The sequence below is a fragment of the Myotis daubentonii genome, chromosome 8 (genome assembly GCF_963259705.1).
Source record: "Myotis daubentonii chromosome 8, mMyoDau2.1, whole genome shotgun sequence".
In the NCBI taxonomy this organism is placed as follows: Eukaryota; Metazoa; Chordata; class Mammalia; order Chiroptera; family Vespertilionidae; genus Myotis; species Myotis daubentonii.
This window is the reverse complement of record NC_081847.1, coordinates 76754139-76770388: the sequence shown is the minus strand read 5'-3', so window position 1 is coordinate 76770388 and position 16250 is coordinate 76754139. Positions and strand designations below refer to the sequence as shown.

At 58.4% G+C, this 16250-nt stretch overlaps 1 protein-coding gene across 43 annotated transcripts in view; it reads left to right on the top strand.

Moving 5' to 3' along the window:
• Positions 1-16250, top strand: part of CELF4 (CUGBP Elav-like family member 4) — a 271724-nt gene that overhangs the window by 198114 nt on the left and 57360 nt on the right. For 23 of the 43 annotated variants that reach the window (XM_059707138.1, XM_059707137.1, XM_059707135.1 and 20 more), the window contains exon 3: positions 11843-11921. In XM_059707138.1, coding sequence (XP_059563121.1) covers positions 11843-11921 — 79 coding nt within the window. The remainder of the gene's footprint in view (positions 1-11842; positions 11922-16250) is intronic. The other 20 variants (XM_059707142.1, XM_059707140.1, XM_059707145.1 and 17 more) reach the window with 1 other exon arrangement.

Sequence of the window (16250 nt, the reverse complement as noted above, 5' to 3'; positions counted from 1 at the left end):
CCCCACCCTGAAGAGGGTGAGCAGCCCAGACTGGCCGTGCAGGCTAAAAAGCTAGGTTTCCACGGAAGCAGATCTTAATTAGGACCACGGGGGTCCTCCCACCCTGACCAGGGCAGCCCCGGGTGGGAGGGGGTGAGACGGACATGGGCCTTAGAGACAAAGAGACAGGCTGCCCTTAGCCGTGTGGACTCCGGGAGCCCTGCCTGGGAGGGAGGGGTGGGTGACCCCAACGGCACCGCTGTTCCACCTCAGCGTCTTCTGTGTCGTCCGTGGCCCTCACCTGCCACAGCCCCGAAAGGCACCTGCCCATGCAGATCCCCAACCCCACTGCAATGGGCGGAAGGAGGTGGGGGGACAAGGGAAACCAAAAAGCTGGTCAGGGGAGTCCCTCCCGCCTGCAACAGACTGCCCTGGGGTTGGGGGGTGGGGGGGAGGCACATCCTTAGCTTGTGCCAACCCGCCCCTGTCCTGCGGGTGAGGGGGAACTATTCTGTAAACTTCGATTGCAGAGAGCAAGGCCAGGGTGGAGGCTGGAGAGGGATGAGAGAGAGAAAGGCAGAGAGAAGGGGAGGGGCAGCCCCCGACGGGCCCCACCAATAGGCTCTGTCAGTGCCTTCGCTGTTGCTGGATGCCGCCAGCAGAGCAGCCTGTTGCATAGCAACTGCCAGGGGCCTGTTTGTGGGCCTAGACCAAGGAGGCTGGCAGGCTGCAAAGATGCTGCCAGGAGACCAAGGAGGCTGGCGGGCTGCAAAGATGCTGCCAGGACGAGGCTCCATGACCCACCTGCTTCCTCACCACATACACAGCGCTCCCCACCCCACTGTGCCTGGAGGGACAGTCAGCTCAGCTGCACACACCTCAAGAGGGTGTCCCCTCCGCCTCCGCCATGTAGCGTGCTATGATTGAACCACTCTGTCCTCCATTCCCCCTTCCAAGTGGAAGGCGCGCAGGGCCAGGCTTGGGCGAGGGCCTGAGGTCCGTCTGGAATCAAGAATTCAAGCCAAAGTGGGGAAATTTTACTTCAATGCGTTGAGTGCCTGCTATGCACAAGCCTCGAGCTGCCTTCCCATGATGGGAAGGGGACCAGGCACCAAGGTCTGGCTGGCCGGTCCTGATTCAAACGGTCACTTCGCGTTGCCCAGGCACCTCTGACTCAGGCCCTGCAGGCCGCTGACCCCTTGTCCTCTCGGAACGTGGCCCCCGAGGAATGTCATTCTGCAGAAAACGGGCTGGGGACACTGGTGTCCGCAGCACAAGCTCAAACCCTCCTGGGGTGGCAGGGCTGCCTGCCCACCTCTGCCAGACTTCCCTGTGCCCTCCCACCCTGAGACCTGCCTCACACTCCTTGGCATCCTGCTGGCCTCTTCCCCAACTCACCCAGGTCTCCTACGGCTGAATGCCCCGCCCCCGCTACACCACACCCACCCATGAGTTTGCTCACAGGACTGATTTGGCTTCAGAGAGGACCAAAGGGACATAAAGCCACAGCATGTGGTCAGTGCAAAGTCTGAGCTTGGGAAGACTGGGTAACTGTTGCTTGCTGTGGGCACCCAGACTTCCCGGTCCACCCTGCAGCCCATGAAGGTCCAGACTCATGTCCTGACTCAGAGCCGGCCAGCCCAGGCAGGAGCCACAGCCATGGCATTAAGACATTCGGGTGCCTGTGCTGCTTCTCAGCCTCTCCCCTTTGCCCCCGAGGGCCACCAGTGACAGCAGTAGAACGAGTGAGTCCAAAGGCCATGCCTCGCAGAGTGAGTGTGTGTGTGCCTGGAAGGATGCAATCACGGAAGGCTTGCTGGAGGAGGCACAAAGGCTAGGATGCTACTCTTTAGAGAGATGTGAGAGGAGGGGACAATGAAGGTAAGAACGGGAAGGGAAGGGGCCTTGCAGCCAGCGTGGGGTTAGGGTCCAGTTGTGAGGGTCCTGACTCAGACGTGAGGGTTGGGATGAGGAGAGGGGCGCAGCGCTAGCAGGGCCTGCATGCCAGTATGTGTCCAGCCAGCAAGCATCAGATGGCCTCCTTGGGAGGAGAATGGGAGCAGCACAGGTTTATTTAAAATCCTTATCTGGAGGGTTTGCCTTTCGATGGGCTGTGGACTTGCAGATTTTAGCAAGAACCTCGGGTTCTGTCTGGCCTGTGCTCACGCCGTCTCTCTAAACGATGGTTGCTGCTTCCGTAAACCCTTCCTCACCGAAGGTACAGCGCCACCACTGTGCTGGAAGGCGGATTAAAGCACCTTTTTGTCTTAGGCAGAAACAGGGCTGTCCAGCCGGGGCCTGACCGCTTCCGGCCTCTGGGCACTTCGGCCGCAGGCACGTGGCTGAGGCAAGACGGAACAGGGCCGGTGGGCGATGGGGCACCATAGAGGACCCAGTCATCCATTGGGTCAGTGAGCCAGATGCCATCCGGTCCGCGGGTGCTGCGGGAACACAACGGGTGTGGGCTTCTCCGCATGAAGAGGAGGCGAGCATTGTACAGATAAATCCACAAATTGGGGACCAGGGTGGTTCCTCTGGTCCCAGGTGGAGGCAGGCGGTGAAGGAGAGAATGGGGACAGGCTGGGACACCTAGTGTAGATGGCAGGGCCCAGGGGGAGCTGAGGAGACTTGAGACGTAGCTGGGGAGCAAAGGCCGCCAAAGCCGCTGCCCCCACGGGCAGCCTTGGGATCCGCCCCTCACACCCTGGGAGGGCGCTGCCCACTGGCCTCTCCGGGGTGGACCTCATAGTCTCTCGACCAAGCATGTCAAACTCAAAGGCTAACACAGGTTGAAGAAATAAACAAGGTGTAACTTATGTGGGCCGCAAAGAAACAAAAGCTTCAGTTTTCATAGAAACGTAGGTTTATTTCTATAGAGACTTGCTGAATACAAAGGGCTGAAATAAATGAGTAATTGTTAACGTAAAATAATAGAACATTTTAATAAAAATTAATATTTTTTCTTGAACATTAACTTACCAGACACTGAATAACTGCAGAAATTAATAAGCGTAACGCAAATAAACCTATTTTTCTTGTTCTCCGAAAGCGAAATATTTCCTGTTGCGCACACCAAACAAGTCAGTCCAAGACTAATGACATGGCCATCGGCTGCTAAAATATTCGCTGCTGGTATTAGTGGAGAGTTGGTGCGCCTGCGTAAGTGCGTGAGGGAAATGAATGCAACACAATTACAGTGATCAGTCATTAGCAAACATTGTAGTTCGTTATTCATAGTCTATTCTCCCCAAATTGTCCGAAGTTCATCTTTAAAAGGAAAATCTTGAGTGATGATCTTGCTGTAGCCGGAGCATGCACACAGACCTGGAGGTGTTTTCAGGAAGTGCCTAAAGCCTTGAGGTGGTGGGTGGAGAGAAATGGCCAGGGTGCTGGGGGCTGAGGGGGGAGGGGGGGTGGCGGGACTCGGCATTGTCTTCAGGCAGCTTCCTGGATAGGCAACTGGGCAGTCACTCATGCTGGGGTTTAGTGCTCTGCAGTTACCATCTTGATATTCTTAAAATGTTACCTTTGGACTTGTGCTTGTAAGTGAAGTCATAGGACACAGGAGCCTGGAGCCTCTGCTCCCACCGCCTGCCCAATCAGGACACATCCTGGGTGCATGTGCAATCACGGTGCCCTTGAGGCCAGCCAGCAGGGGCCTGGGTGCAGGTTAGGGGAGGGCTGGGTCCACTCAACATGTGGCACAGGCAGCGCCATGTGTCTGGCTGGCTAACAAAGGCCATGTCTTAGTGGGTCACCCTCTTGCCCAGGTACCTAGAGAGTCCCTGGCACAGCATCACCAATACCCTTGAGAGCTTCCCACTCACTGTGGGGCTGCCATGGGCAGAGGTGACGTCTGGCTTGACCTCCCAGGGCCCAGCCTCAGCTGAGCTGCAGTCAGTGGAAGGGGGAACCCAGCAGTCCTCAGGCCCAGTCTGCGCCCCATGTTGCAGGGTAGCTGAGAGGGGTCCCTCTGCCTGAGAGGACCCTCTCTTCCTCCCTAACCTTCCTGAGTCTGGCCAGCTCAAGGCACCCACATGCCACCAAAAACAAATTGTGTCATTTTGATGATTCTGCATAGGACTTACATGTTCTGATATTTGCATTTAAAACTGGCATCACACAAAATAAAGATGAATGGTAGAACCCATGCTAATAATTTGAAATTTATATTTTTCTTTACTTTAAGCGACATCAAATAGCAAATAAAAATACCATGACAAGTCAAGAGAGAGACCGTGGAAGAAAGGAAAAGCTTTATATTTCAGTGATTTAACGTTGCTTTTTTCCCTTTCCTTTTCAACAAAGAGCCTTGCAAATTATATCTCTCTTCCCAGAGCAGCAATGCTGCCGGGACTGGGGCACAGGCGTCCCAGTGGGCCCAGCACACGGGATCTGCTGCTTCCCGTTTCAACATCAAGCCGAGTTCTCTGCGGGGGAATAGAAGCAACAGCAGAGATGGGTGAGGACCAGGAACCAGGCTCCTCACGAGCGCATCAGGCGTGGGTGGGCAGGGACGGAGACCAGCTCTGCCTCCAGGGACGCCTGCAGCCTTGGACTAGGGACCAATCGGCATTTCCACACAACTTCGTGACTTGGGGACACGCAAGCCCTTCTGGTGTGGAGGGAGCTGAGGACTACCAGGCACTCGCACATGCCAAAAGGGTCCAGAAAGGCCCCTCGGCTTTGAGGTGTGGACACCCTGGAATTGCAGTGCTCTGGCTGCGCCCCCGCCCCCACCACCACCACCCTAACCTCCCCCCCCCCCCACACCCCCCACCCAGTGCCGTGCAGAGCTGGCCCAGACCTCCTGAGGGCGCCTGGGACACACAGTGGGAAGCAGTGTGGAGGTGGACTTGGTTGAGGGCCTACTTACTAAGCAGCAGACAGCGCACGACTTTCCTCCCTGGTCCTCTTTAACGCCCAGCCTACATGAATTCTTTTAAGATGACTGTGATGTCACACCTGTACTATTTAAGCATGCACATGTGTGTGCGTGTACACCCCACACACATAGGAAAGGGAGAGAGAGAGAGAGAGAGAGAGAGAGAGAGAGAGAGAGAGAGAGAACTGCAGGCCAATGTGAGCAGGGGCTGGGTGAGAACCAGGAGGGGCAGGGTTTGGGGGGGTGGGGAGGAGGACGGGGTTTTCCAGGTCCTTATTTCTGAGACAGCTGTGGGGCCCCGTGTAAGCAGAGGGCTCCAGTGGGTAAGGAGACAGGTGGAGGAGGCCCCAGATGATTCCTAGGTCGTCAGGGCTGCCCAACGAAGCAGGGGCAAGTTCATGTGAGGGGACGTTCCCAGAGTTCTCGCCAGCGCTGGCCTCGGTGGGTGTCAGCGGAGGGATGGAGCAGCGGCCAGCCCCCACCCTCAGGAAGGTGGCAGCAGCAGAAGACCAGCCCGGCGAAGACAGTCCCTTCCCGATCTGGTGACTGAATACACCTGGGCTCTCAGGCACCAGGGACCCCTCTGCAGGCCAGCCCTGCTCTGGTGGGGTCCTCATTCCAGCCTCGGGGAGCCGCACTGACAGATGGGGGAGAGGAGACACCGACAGGGAAATGGCTCCCACAGAGGACCAAGCCCGGGCGCACAGCCCAGGCTGTACCAGGAGGACAGAGGAAAGGAGTGACTGGAACTGCAGGTTAATCGGGGCCAGCTTCCCAGATGGGGTCGGGCCGCTCCTCTACCTGGCTCACAGCGGGCCGCAGAGGCCTGCAGACACCTGTGGGAGGGAGAGCGGGCTGCCTGAGAACAGACAGGAGGGAGGGGTTGTGGGAGGGAGAGAAGAAACCAAATCTGTCTGTCAGTCTGTCTGTCTGCCCACCAGCCACGGGCCTCCTGCTCCGCGGGGAGCCGAGCTGCACGGACAGGTGGAGCCGCTGGACCAGCTCAATCATCATATTTATTCTAACTGTAGTGTAATCGTCCCCAAGGAGCCCGGTTCAAATGAGCTTGACATTATTAAAATTTTAATGCCCAGTTTTCATAGCTGAATGAATATTTAAAGGGTATGTCCCAGCTTAAGTTATGATGATGAAGAAATTAATGGAATGTCTTGTTTAATGCATGGATATGTGTTGATGCAAAAAGTGGCAGAGATGGGGAGGGGGAGGGGAGGCAGAGAAGGGGCCTGGGAGGGAAGGAGCCATCCACCCGCAGCCCTCTGCTGGGCTTTGGAGCAGGGAGGATCCCAAATTCTGGGCCAGGACCGCTGGCTCCCCAAGAGGGGGCCTCGGGCTGGAAGAAGAAACACAGTGGACAAGAGTTACTGATGTGTCCCCAGAGGCCTGGCCCCAGGAGCCTGCAGGGTAGCTTCAGGGAGCTGTCCTGACCCAGGGAAGTGGCCCCGGCACCTGGAGGCCACGTGGGATGCTGATGACACCTCAGGAAGGGAATCAGCAGGGACAGTGCCCCAGCAAAAAGGCCATCACACAAAATAAAAGGCATCACACCGCAGCCCGCCTCTCACCAGCCCCCAGCCCCAGGCCCTGCTGGAAGGATGTACAGTGGCCGAGGGGGATACGGGACAGAGGAGCAAGAGATGGGGGAGAGGAAAAGCACCATGGGGCGGGCTCCGGTGCCTTCAAAGTGCGGTGTTCACCTGAAAGGGATGCAGCGTTCACCTGGGGCCTGTGTGGCAGGGAGGTCCTGAGGCTGAGACCGTGCTGCTAAGGTGCAAGGTTAGAAGAAAGACGAGGAGGTGCAGGAGCCCTTCCCACCCTCCTCCCCTCTTTATCAGCGTCCCTTCCTCACTGGGTCTCCTCTCCCAGGATGGCTCCCTCTGCGCACACCTCCCTCCTCAGGGTGAAACCAGGCCTCGCGAGGCTGGACAGGGCCAGCGTCTGGGCCAGGGAAGGACGCTCTCCTTCCAGCCCAGAGCACCTGCCCAGAGCCTGCTCCGGCTGAGAAGTCTCCCAACTGCGCCTGACACTTTATTTCTGCTGGGAATTAAGAAAGCGTGCGGGGCCGTATTTTATCTCTCCCTCTACCTGGCACCTCTCTGACAGCCCTGAAGAGACTGTCTGGGCGCTGACCATCTCTAGATCATAATGGGACGTGAAAAATGATGCAGGAGTCACAGGTCCATAGGAAACCATTCAATTCTGCTCCAGCAGTCTGTTTGGGTCACACCATGGGTGCTCCGCCCGGGGCTGAGGCCAGGTGGGAGGCCGGATGAGACCAGGAAGCCCACAGTCAGAGAGAAGCAGCAGGGCCTGCGTGTGAGCCGAGAAGTGGTGGCGGTCTGGGAGCATGGTCCTGGGCTGGCCGGTCAGAGCTCCCTGGGGTGGGAGGCTGACTTGGGAAGCCTGGTGCAGAGCATTTAAGGAGAACAGTGGGACGGTGGCTGGCTGGCTTTCCCCCGCCCTCAGGTGGAAGGTTCCACGCACAGGCAGATTCCACTTGCCTTGTTTAATGTTCCATGGAAAATGGGCCCCATCCTATCAGAAGTAGCCCTCCCAGCCCTTGTTGATCCACAGGACTCACCCCGACTGCTCTCGGACCCACATAGAGAAGACTGGTCGTGGGCCACAGAGGCAAGATACCTGAGGAGGAGTCTTCCCAGCAGTCCCTGCCCTTCCTCCTGACATCCCCCCTAAGCACGGGGTCAGCCTGGCACGCGCAGGCCCCGGGCACGGAGTCTCCTCCACGGCCTCCCTCTTTCCCCCACCTGCACAGTGGCAGAGCCCAGCTGGGTCTGGTTCCTGCACCTCTACCCGCCCTGCCTCACATAGACTTTCCTCTCCCTTCTTGCTGGGGAAGTTGAGCCCCCCACCTGGCCCCCTGCTCTCCCCTCTTCTGCTCTGACCTTTCCTGGACCATCCCCAAGCCCATCACGCCTGCTTCCCAGCAGCTCCGTGTAGTCAGCTTCCTCTTGATGTCACCGCTTGCCACCTGTGTGACCTCGGGCTCGTTTCTTAACCTCTCTGAAACTCCATTTCCTCGCTTAGAGTTAGGACAATTCCATTGCATGCATCATCGGGGAAGTTATGATAATTCAACAGTATCATCAGTGTAACAGTCAGCCGTGTCCCTGTGGGTGGAGCAGTGCTGTGTACCCCAGGCGGGACCTGAGTCCCTGCTCCGGCCATGCACCTCCTAGCCTTGACTACCTTCCCTATGGAAACAGGAGAATGTCTGCGGGAACCCGTTCTCCGGGGTACCAGGAAGGCATCATGGTCAGAGGAGGAGGCCACTGGGGCTGGGGAGAGGAGCTTGCAAGTCCAGGGCACAGACTTGGGAGAGGAAGGGGCTGGGGTGTCGGGAATGGAGTGATACACAGGGTCAGAGGGGTCTGATGTGAGGGGCCCGGCTGAAGAGGTTGCATTTGGTTTGATGGCCCAGGGAACCTGGCCCCCAGCTCCCCTTGCCAGATGGGCATGTCCTCACGGGCTTCCTCCCAGAGTAGCTGGGGGAGATGAGATAACACGGGCAGGCGTGCCCACCACTATGTTGTTAGCCCTGTGCCTGCCCATCCCGTCCGAACCCCAGGTCCGCTGCTTCTCGGAGCTCTGGCTCCTTGTCGGCAGGAAAGAGATAACACTCCCTACCTCAGGGACGGATAGTCATTACATAAGCATGAGAACTAGAGAAACATGCCCAAGAGAAGACAGCGGCCGGGACTGGGGCCTGGTCAGTTGCAGGAATTTTCTGCCGGAGAATATTGCAAGTGTGGGGGAGACTAGGAGGGGGAGATGGTCTAGGAGGGGGCGATGGTCTAGGAGGGAGGGATGGTCTAGGAGGGAGGGACGGTCTAGGAGGGAGGGACGGTCTAGGAGAGGGCTGGGTGCCGAGTCCCAGGAAGTGCTGGGCGGGAGACCAGGACGCCTGCTCAGCCTTCTGGACCCTTCACTCAAACCCTGGAATGGAGGTGGTTTACGGGGAGCCAGGGGACCCTAAGTGGAGCCGGGACTTCACTGAGTCCTCTTCCTTCCTTCTCCCTGTGGCAGGAGCCCCCACACGCAGCAGTTCCTGTGCTGGGGGAGCTTCCATGCACAGCACCGTTCTCCCCCTCACTCCACACGGGGCCGAGCGGGGACCACGGGCAAACAGTGGCCCCTGACCCCTCACGGTGGGTCGGCCCCAGTGTCCCGTCTTGTGCCCTGGCCAGCTGGCCTCTTGCTCTGTCTCCTGCCCTGCCTTCTGCTCTGTCCTTCCTGGCGGTGAGTCTGCCCTTCCTTGTTGTCACCTTGCTGACTCACGGCACCCGCCTCCCCCACCCAGCTGTCTTGACGCAGCCAAAACTCACTTCGAATCAGAGACCAGAAGCCCAGGGGAGCTTGTGACTGGCTAGCCCAGTCTCTGGACACGAGGGCAGTTGGCCACAAAAAGTCAGCCGGTGCAGGACAGAAGCTCCATAATAGCCGTGGCAACCCAGGTTCCCGGGCCCATCTGCCTCTGGTGGCCCTGCCTCCGCTTCCCCATCTATAACATGGGGGTGTTCGTGCCGGCCCTGCCTGCCTTTCAAGGTTTGTTGAGAGATGTGCAAACGTGATGAGGAATGAGGGGTGCGTGGCAGGCAGAAGCTCTGGCAAAGACATAAAGTGCAGTCCATTTGCGTGACCCCTGCTGTCTATTGCTTGGAACATCTTGGGACTTCAGGCTGCAGCGCCCACCGCCTCCTGCTTCAGGGAGGATCGGACAGGCTGCGGAGCTGGGATGCTTGGAGTTCAGAGACCCCTAGTGGCCTGAACGGGCACAGAAACAGATCCCGGAGAGAGGCAGGTGGCCTGGAGCCTGGGAGTCAGGCAGTGCCCTGGTGTCCTCCTGGCACCCACACACCCCGTGAGTCGAGTAACTGTGCCAACTCCACACACACACTTCCAAGGGGCAGCCCTGGCCGCAGTCAGGAGCCCCAGCCCTGAGCTCTGCACCAACTAGGAGCCAGGTGGCCTGGAAGCTCAGGCACCCTGGCACCCACAGCTCACGTCTCTGAGATGGCATAGGGTGAGGTGCAACTCGCTGCCATGCCCCAGCCTGGCGGGGGGGCAGTCTTCAGCCAGAGGCCAGCTTGTTTGGGCAGAGCCAGCGGTGTACCAGGTGTTTGGGCAGAGCCAGCGGTGTACCAGGTGTTTGGGCAGAGCCAGTGGTGTACCAGGTGTTTGGGCAGAGCCAGCGGTGTACCAGGTGTGCTGTGGGGACACTTCAGAGCTGCTCAAAACTGGGACAGGGACAACACGCGGTCCCCAGTCCAGAGAAACCCTCCTGCAAACACAGGGCCCTGAGGGCTGCACAGGGAAGGGAAGTGGGTGGGGCTTTAGAGAGGACCTGCAGGTTTTCAGCTGTGTGGGTGTCTGCTCATGCCACCAGCCGGTGTGGTCTGTGTGCCTAGGCACCTGTGCGTCCAGGTGGGCTGTCTGCCTCCCACCCTCGCCTGCTCTAGCACTGACCCCTGCTCTGGCACTGACCCCTGCTCTAACACTGACCCCTGCTCTAGAACTGGCCCCTGTGCTCTAACACTGATCCCTGCTCTAACACTGGCCCCTGCTCTAACACTGGACCCTGCTCTAACACTGACCCCTGCTCTAGAATTGACCCCTGCTCTAACACTGACCCCTGCTCTAACACTGACCCCTGCTCTAACACTGGACCCTGCTCTAACACTGACCCCTGCTCTAACACTGGACCCTGCTCTAACACTGGACCCTGCTCTAACACTGACCCCTGCTCTAGAATTGACCCCTGCTCTAACACTGACCCCTGCTCTAACACTGATCCCTGCTCTAACACTGACCCCTGCTCTAGAACTGACCCCTGCTCTAACACTGATCCCGGCTCTAACACTGACCCCTGCTCTAACACTGATCCCTGCTCTAGCACTGACCCCTGTGCTCTAGAACTGACCCCTGCTCTAACACTGATCCCTGCTCTAACACTGACCCCTGCTCTAACACTGATCCCTGCTCTAACACTGACCCCTGCTCTAGCACTGACCCCTGCTCTAACACTGGACCCTGCTCTAACACTGACCCCTGCTCTAACACTGACCCCTGCTCTAACACTGGACCCTGCTCTAACACTGACCCCTGCTCTAGAATTGACCCCTGCTCTAACACTGACCCCTGCTCTAACACTGATCCCTGCTCTAACACTGACCCCTGCTCTAGAACTGACCCCTGCTCTAACACTGATCCCTGCTCTAACACTGACCCCTGCTCTAACACTGATCCCTGCTCTAGCACTGACCCCTGTGCTCTAGAACTGACCCCTGCTCTAACACTGATACCTGCTCTAACACTGACCCCTGCTCTAACACTGATCCCTGCTCTAACACTGACCCCTGCTCTAGCACTGACCCCTGCTCTAACACTGACCCCTGCTCTAGCACTGACCCCTGCTCTAACACTGATCCCAGCTCTAACACTGATCCCTGCTCTAACACTGACCCCTGCTCTAGCACTGACCCCTGCTCTAGCACTGATCCCTGCTCTAACACTGATCCCTGCTCTAACACTGATCCCTGCTCTAGCACTGACCCCTACTCTAACACTGATCCCTGCTCTAGCACTGACCCCTGTGCTCTAGAACTGACCCCTTTGCTCTAACACTGGCCCCTGCTCTAACACTGGCCCCTGCTCTAGAACTGACCCCTGCTCTAACACTGACCCCTGCTCTAACACTGATCCCTGCTCTAACACTGACCCCTGCTCTAGCACTGACCCCTGCTCTAACACTGGCCCCTGCTCTAGCACTGACCCCTGTGCTCTAGAACTGACCCCTTTGCTCTAACACTGGCCCCTGTGCTCTAACACTGGCCCCTGCTCTAACACTGGCCCCTGCTCTAGAACTGACCCCTGCTCTAACACTGACCCCTGTGCTCTAACACTGGCCCCTGCTCTAACACTGACCCCTGTGCTCTGTTGCAGATGAACCGGCCGATCCAGGTGAAGCCTGCGGACAGCGAGAGCCGAGGAGGTAGTAGCTGCCTGCGCCAGCCCCCTTCACGTGAGGGCCCACTTGTCTCTGCCCCCTCGTCCCCTCCCGCCTCCCTCTCCCAACGCAGCAATGCAGCGACTCCTGCCACCTGCCCTGTCTCCCCCTCAGGCAGGGTTTTGGAGCTCTCGGGGACAGTGAAAGGAAGAGGGGTGACTGGGGTCTGCCGAGTGTGGGGTTCGGTCCTTTCCATCCGGAGGATGTCCGGGACACTCTGCCGCTGCCTGTAGGACCTGGAAAACGTGCTCCTCCCACTTCCCTGTCACCAAGGAAACCCCACTGTGATGGGACTTGACCCGTTGAAAGGATGCTGGGCCAGGATGTAGGCAATGGAGGTGGGACACGGGAGGGTTCAGGCTAGGGGGGGCACATCTGAGGAAGACTCCTGTGAGGTGTTGGGGTGCTTCCTGTGGGGTGTAGGACTGTTTCCCGTGGGGTGTTGGGGTGCTTCCTGTGGGGTATAGGATTGTTTCCTGTGGGGTGTTGGGGTGCTTCCCGTGGGGTGTAGGACTGTTTCCCGTGGGGTGTTGGGGTGCTTCCCGTGGGGTTTAGGACTGTTTCCCGTGGGGTGTTGGAGTGCTTCCCGTGGGGTATAGGACTGTTTCCCGTGGGGTGTTGGGGTGCTTCCCGTGGGGTATAGGATTGTTTCCTGTGGGGTGTTGGGGTGCTTCCCGTGGGGTGTAGGACTGTTTCCCGTGGGGTGTTGGGGTGCTTCCCGTGGGGTATAGGACTGTTTCCCGTGGGGTGTTGGAGTGCTTCCCGTGGGGTATAGGACTGTTTCCCGTGGGGTGTTGGGGTGCTTCCCGTGGGGTATAGGATTGTTTCCTGTGGGGTGTTGGGGTGCTTCCCGTGGGGTGTAGGACTGTTTCCCGTGGGGTGTTGGGGTGCTTCCCGTGGGGTATAGGATTGTTTCCTGTGGGGTGTTGGGGTGCTTCCCGTGGGGTGTAGGACTGTTTCCCGTGGGGTGTTGGGGTGCTTCCCGTGGGGTGTAGGACTGTTTCCCGTGGGGTGTTGGGGTGCTTCCCGTGGGGTATAGGACTGTTTCCCGTGGGGTGTTGGGGTGCTTCCCGTGGGGTATAGGACTGTTTCCCATGGGGTGTTGGGGTGCTTCCCGTGGGGTATAGGATTGTTTCCTGTGGGGTGTTGGGGTGCTTCCCGTGGGGTATAGGACTGTTTCCCGTGGGGTGTTGGGGTGCTTCCCGTGGGGTATAGGATTGTTTCCTGTGGGGTGTTGGGGTGCTTCCCGTGGGATATAGCACTGTTTCCCGTGGGGTGTTGGGGTGCTTCCCATGGGGTATAGGACTGTTTCCCGTGGGGTGTTGGGGTGCTTCCCGTGGGGTATAGGATTGTTTCCTGTGGGGTGTTGGGGTGCTTCCCGTGGGATATAGCACTGTTTCCCGTGGGGTGTTGGGGTGCTTCCTGTGGGATATAGGACAGTTTCCTGTGGGATGTTGGGGTGCTTCCCGTGGGGTATAGGACTGTTTCCCATGGGGTTTGGGGGTGCTTCCCGTGGGGTTTAGGACTGTTTCCCGTGGGGTGTTGGGGTGCTTCCCGTGGGGTATAGGACTGTTTCCCATGGGGTTTGGGGGTGCTTCCCGTGGGGTGTAGGACTGTTTCCCGTGGGGTGTTGGGGTGCTTCCTGTGGGGTATAGGACTGTTTCCCGTGGGGTGTTGGGGTGCTTCCTGTGGGATATAGGACAATTTCCCGTGGGGTGTTGGGGTGCTTCCCATGGGGTATAGGACTGTTTCCCGTGGGGTGTTGGGGTGCTTCCCGTGGGGTATAGGACTGTTTCCCGTGGGGTGTTGGGGTGCTTCCCGTGGGGTATAGGACTGTTTCCCGTGGGGTGTTGGAGTGCTTCCCGTGGGGTATAGGACTGTTTCCCGTGGGGTGTTGGGGTGCTTCCCGTGGGGTATAGGACTGTTTCCCGTGGGGTGTTGGAGTGCTTCCCGTGGGGTATAGGACTGTTTCCCGTGGGGTGTTGGGGTGCTTCCCGTGGGGTATAGGACTGTTTCCCGTGGGGTGTTGGGGTGCTTCCCGTGGGGTATAGGACTGTTTCCCGTGGGGTGTTGGAGTGCTTCCCGTGGGGTATAGGACTGTTTCCCGTGGGGTTTGGGGGTGCTTCCCGTGGGGTGTAGGACTGTTTCCCGTGGGGTGTTGGGCTGCTTCCCGTGGGGTATAGGACTGTTTCCCGTGGGGTGTTGGAGTGCTTCCCGTGGGGTATAGGACTGTTTCCCGTGGGGTGTTGGGGTGCTTCCCATGGGGTTTAGGACTGTTTCCCGTGGGGTGTCGGGGTGCTTCCTGTGGGGTATAGGACTGTTTCCCGTGGGGTTTGGGGGTGCTTCCCGTGGGGTATAGGACTGTTTCCCGTGGGGTGTTGGGCTGCTGAGGGCAAGATCCTGGAGCTGGATTTAGGGGGGAGGTGTCTGAAAGGGAACAGAGCAGGACACAGCCTCACATTAACCCCAGCCCCATTCTCACCGAGGAAACTGACTTCCACCTGTGAGGCCTCCAGGGCACACAGGCTCAACCAGGCCAGACCCTCGGCTTCCTCTGCCAAGCACCCATGCCCACACCACCCCAGGTCAGGGCCCCCCCCCCCCCCGCCCCCGGCTTATCCCCATCTGGGCGTGGTCGGGCAGGTAATAAGGGATTTCTCTCTCCCTTCCCTTCCCTCCCCACCCCCCAAATTTTCTAGCAAATTAAGAGCAAAAGGTAAAATGGGCAAAAGCTACTTGTAAATTCAGAGCCAAGATCCTTGTCCTGAGGGGACTCGGGAGGCCACTAAAAGAGCGCCTCCTGCTGGCAGGGAGAGTAAGTGCCACCTGCCGCCCTCTCTGGGGAGCCAGGAGCAGCGCAGGCCGGGCCTCGGGGACAGTGGCCTGAAGGAGGGAGACGCCGCACCTGGAGAAGTCAGCCCAGGAGGCAGGCCCCTGGGGTGGAGCGGGGGGTGCCTGTGTGCGGAGCAGACAGCTCAAAGTCCAGCCAGTCTCTCTGGAACCGGAGCCCGGAGCGGGGCGGCGGGCACCCCTCTGCCCAGCGAGGCCGCGCCAAGCTCTAACTCAAACCTTCGCTTGCCTCCGAGGCAATAGCTCTCTGACTCCAAGTTGCTAACCTCATCTCCTTTCTCCCATATATCTCCTGCCGCTGACACTTGCCCCAAACCCGATTAATCAGCTCTTTTATTCTTCCCGCGGTGGAAGGGGGAAAGCAGCGCCAAACCCAAACATCTATCTATTAATTGCATATTCAATATTAAACAGGGAGGTGATCCTGAGTCAGCACTATCACCAAGCTAGTTTTTAAAAAACGAAAGTATATCCATTAAATACTTCTGGGTGGAGGGGCCGGGGGAGAGGTGAGCATTAAAAAAAGATGAAAGGAGTGGGAACAGGAGAAGGGTGGGAAAACAGGGGTGGGAGTGAGAGGAGAAATGCTATGGGCAAGGTGAAGGGAAAGGGAGCAAGAGGAGAGAGGCCTGGAAGAAAGAGGGCTGGAGGAGGCCAGAGAAGAGAGAGCTCATGTTGGCCTGGAGCAGGCAGGGAGGGCTTCCTGGAAGAGGAAGGAATTGGACCAAAAGGTGTAGACTTGGCAGGAGACAGTGAGCACACGTGAAAATGGAGCCCTAAACACAACTCCAAGGGGTTGGACAGGTCTCCATCGGAAGCAGGAGCCACTGATCCTGATGGGGGGACAGGGCAGAGAGGGGGTGCCCCGGCTGTACTGTCTTTGGTCAGGAAGAGAGGACACAGCTCTTGCCACCACCACCAAGAGCCCGGGCTGCAGCTAGGCAGGGAAAGAAAACCAGAGGAGGAGCCTCCCAGGAGCCACCAGGAGCGCCCAGTTAATGTTGCAGAGCTCGAGGGAGCACGTGGTCTTTAAACTCAGATTCACACCCAAGTAGGCAAGCCAGTGTGTTAACCAGGGGAGTGAAGTAGCTGGGGACAGAGAGGGTGCATAGTGGAGGACGGGGGGCATGCCCTGCCCGGCCACCTCAGAGGCAAGGGCACTCCCCAGGACGTGCACTGTGGTGTCCTTTGCCTCCCGAAGGGAATATACTTCCCCTCAAGCTGGTTCATGGTCAGCGTAGGGGTCTCCACAGCGGCAGGGGCCCTTCCGCCTCTCGGTTTCACTCTGGATGGGTGCACACAGGGTGCTGTCCTGCAGGTCTGAGCCCCCCATCCTCCCTGGCCAGGTTGTGGGGACTTCCTTCAGGGAATCAGACTCCATTTGGCTGAACTGGAAAAGACTGGGACTGGGGTGTGTGCCTACCCTTCTCAAGGGTCCAAAAAGGTCAGCAGCCAAGTAGAGGAAGGAAGGCATGGTAGAGGCCTGAGCAGGTG